At 45.1% G+C, this 3,941-nt stretch overlaps 1 protein-coding gene across 1 annotated transcript in view; it reads left to right on the top strand.

Moving 5' to 3' along the window:
• Window positions 1–3,941, top strand: part of ephb4b (eph receptor B4b) — a 22,671-nt gene extending 18,730 nt beyond the window's left edge. Inside the window, exons 16-17 of the mRNA XM_053481921.1 lie at window positions 2,329–2,472; window positions 2,801–3,941. Coding sequence (XP_053337896.1) covers window positions 2,329–2,472; window positions 2,801–2,891 — 235 coding nt within the window. The 3' untranslated portion in view covers window positions 2,892–3,941. The remainder of the gene's footprint in view (window positions 1–2,328; window positions 2,473–2,800) is intronic.

The raw sequence follows: 3,941 nt of genomic DNA, 5'->3' as shown, positions 1-3,941 counted from the left end.
ATACCCTCCTGGGGTAGAAAATGATCCATCAAGACCCGATGGCAGACACGGTACACGCTGAGACAGTGCTGACCATGCTTACTCCTACGCAGGCTTTAATGATCAAACTGTACGAAAGGGTCTGAGAAAGGTCCTGAACACCATTCTGGACAACTTGGAACATGGAATTGCATCTCAAACCTTTTTCTGGTTTGAAGGAAACCATGTTTTTGATACGGGTTTTGATACGATCTAAAAGCGAAGGTGTAATGACCCACACTTCATGTACCAACACAGCTAACCCAGTACAACCTCGGAATGATTACGATGATCTTATCCGGATCAGGATGCCAGAACTTGTCGAGACTGTACCCGAGTTATGATATGGAGCAGGGCTTCTTGCTGGAACACGGTCACCAGTTCTGTGCCAGATTTCAGAAGCCTTTAAAACTGTAAATGGCTGAATACTCTCAGGTCAGATTGGGCCACAACTGCTCGAGTCCCCAGAAAGCAGATTATTCCTGGCCAAATTTGTTGGAGTTTTGGCAGAAAAGATAACCTTGTAAAGCTAAATGCTGCTTACTGTTGAGTCAGTAGACGTTTTTTTGGGCCATGTATCAGTATAAAGAACATTTCTATTTTTATTACACATTATAGTTTTATATCTGTAATTCTAAGAAACTTGGCACAATGATGTCCTTTCTAACCAATAAAGTTGATTTTAATTAATTGAACCTAATTTATGATTCAGGGATTTTTGCAAGTAGTCCATGTGCAAATTGTGTGGAATTATATGTAGAGCCTCAGGGCAGAACTGGCACAGTTTGATAGCCAAAGGTTGCTAAGGGGTAACTACGGTCACCACTGAGGCACAATGGAAATATAAAGAAATCAACTTTTCCTCAAGGTCTACCATGAGTGCTACTGGCTTCAGGAGAGTACTTGTGCAATCTGGACCTTGAATCTTCTTCAAGTCTTTTCCCCACCAAGCTGTCTGGGGACTCATGTGGAACGCACTGGTATTGGATTAACTCTTCCAAATGCAGATAAATTTCAGTTGCTCATGGTGATATTGTGGCATTGTGGTTAGCGCTGTGCCCTCGCACCTCCAGGGTTGATGGTTTGATTCCTGCTTTGGGTCTGTGTGTGTGGAGTTTGCATGTTCTCCCCGTGCTTGGTGGGTTTCCTCCGGATACTCCAGTTTCCTCCCACAGTCCAAAGACATGCAGGTTAGGCTAATTGATGTTGAAAAATTGCCCATTGTGTGTGTGTCTGTGCCCTGCAATTGATTAGCACCACATCCAGGGTGTACCCCACCTCATGCCCTGAGTCCCCTGAGATAGGCTCCAGGCCTCCCATGACCCTGTACAGGATAAGCGCTGTGAAGAATGAGTGAGACTCTGGTTCCCTACCACAGTGGAAACAAAAGAGATAAAGTGGAATAAGGTCAGGAGAAACCTTCACTTCACCACAGATTACAGGTCATTACAGACCTTCAGGGATTCATCAGCTCGTTCTACCTTCAAAGGTGCTTCAAAGTATGTGATGAATAAAGTTTAATTACCGTCACTCCTGCATCCTGAACTTTTCCCCTCCTGCTGCCTTGGTCTAGGTGGAGCGCTCCATCTAAACTAAACTCGTCCAGGTCACCATGACGAGCTCGTGCATGCTCACACACTTCCTGCTTTGCTACCACTTTGGAAACGGGTTGATGATCCTTTGCAGGAAAACATCTGACACTCTTCAATATGCGCATCACTAAATCTGTCACTCGAGGCCTACCCCTGCCACCCTGCTCATGTCATGGAGGAATGTCCTGCTGCTCAAACAATAGAGACGCACAGAATGACGTTCTTTCAAATCACGCCGCACCCAACAGAGGAGATGCAAATTAACATGGATACACACACACACACACACACACAAAACCTCTGTTAGGAATGTTCTGTCCATCAAATGAAAAGTGTCTGCTTGTGTGTTGCTGGAATAACACCCTCTGGAATGTTGGAATGTCCTGTCACAGGAGATCATCCTCAACATTGTCTCAGAGGGTTGTGTGTGTGTGTGTGTGTGTGCGTGTGAAACGTGTTTAGATTTACATATAAACAAGTAAAAATGTCAAGAATGTAAACACCCTTTCTTTTACTCCTGGGAAACCTAAAGCTAATCTAGTCAAAGAATTTTAGCCTTAGAAGTGCTTATTAGAATATTAGGCCACGCCCATCAGGAGCGCCAGCTGTCACGTTTCTGTCTCGGGATCTCTGATGGACGATGAACAGAGACTCTCGGCATGGAGTTATCATAATTAGTGCTTTTATTAATTAGTTTGTTTGTTTGTTTGTTTGTTAGGTTGTTGCTGGATGGCCGTCCCTCTCTGTCTCAGTGTGTGTCAGTGACCGAGTGGCTCAAGGGCATCAAAATGGAGCGATACGAGGAGAACTTCATCCAGGCCGGGTTCACCACATTAGACCTCATCTCTCAGATCAGCACTGAGTGAGTAACACACACACACACACACACACACACACACACACACACCTTCTCTCCTGTTTATAGTTACTGCGATTTCAGAATGTTATTTATCATCATAGTGTGTGGTCTGTCTTGTGTGTGTGTGTGTGTGTGTGTGTGTTGGGAGCGATGTGTTTGGTTTATGGGAGACAAGATTAAATAAAAGACTGTGATGTTAAAGATAATACCGGCACCTGTGTATCTGTGTACTCCACGGTCCCGAAGTAACTCTCCTCCCCCCAACCCCCCCTCTCCCCGTCTCTCCACCCCCCTCACCCCCCCTCTCACCCTCCCCCTGTTCCCATCTCAGGGACCTGCTGCGTATCGGTGTCACTCTGGCTGGTCATCAGAAGAAGATTCTCTCCAGCATCCATGCCGTTAGAGTCCAATCCAAAAACTGAACACACACACACGACGGAAAGGTTTCCTTCCCATGATCCTTTGCACTTCGAGACCACTACACATGACGAGGAATGACATCATCAGTCACATGCACCAGTCACCTCTCACTCTGTTGGTGGACGTCCTAGTGCCTGCTCCTCGTCCGTTTTCCCCTCGGGCCTGATGACATCACACACTGTCTTATTCAGGGTCTAATTTAACTTGTTCCTTTTTTTTCTTCTTTCTTTTTTTTTTTTTTTTTACACAAAACGAACTATGATGTCACTATGCATCGGCGTGCCTCGTAGACCAACCACTGTCCGGTGTTCCGCGGTGTCGTCGCCTGATGGGCTTTGTACATGCGGGTGTTTACATGCGGGTGTTCAGGAGAACAGACGCCTTCCCATCATGCCTTGCACTTCCAGCCCAGTACAGACGACATATGACAGAGACTGTCTTCGAGGAATGACATCACACTATGGAACTTCATGACATTTAGGAATTATGATGTATTTATGACACGGTTTATGGTGTTTAAACCCGAACTGGATAATCGCTCAATCACGTGCTGTCATTCCTGACACTTCCTGTTTCATGTTATGCTCAAAGTGTCTCTGCAGCGAATGACATCACATTGTTAAATGGTGACATCATTATGACATCATTATGACATCACGGTGCCTAGCAGACCTATCACTGTGTGCTGTTCCATGGTGCCTGAAGCTGATTGGCTCTAATCCTTCCTGCGCTTTAGTTTTGAGAAAAGACTTGTAGGTTGTGAAGTTGCCTTGACAGCAGTTGCCGTGGTAATTGTGTTGCTATGACGGCTTCATGACATCATGGCTCCGTCCCCTTTCCCTTAAGGTCTGGACCAATCAGGATCCAGGAAGCAAGACGGAGGTCCACCGGTAGCGTCCAGCCTTAAATGTTGCCATGGAAACTGCCGCTTTGCATTCTGGGAGTTTAAAATAGGAATCTTCATATTGAAGGTCCGTTATATTTGAATGAGCCGATTATTATATTTTGTATGAATAGTTTTGTATGAAATAAATAATTGAATAAAATATAAA

The sequence above is a fragment of the Clarias gariepinus genome, chromosome 22 (genome assembly GCF_024256425.1).
Source record: "Clarias gariepinus isolate MV-2021 ecotype Netherlands chromosome 22, CGAR_prim_01v2, whole genome shotgun sequence".
NCBI lineage: Eukaryota > Metazoa > Chordata > Actinopteri > Siluriformes > Clariidae > Clarias > Clarias gariepinus.
Note: the sequence above shows the minus strand (reverse complement) of the source record. Positions and strands in the feature narration are given on the sequence as shown.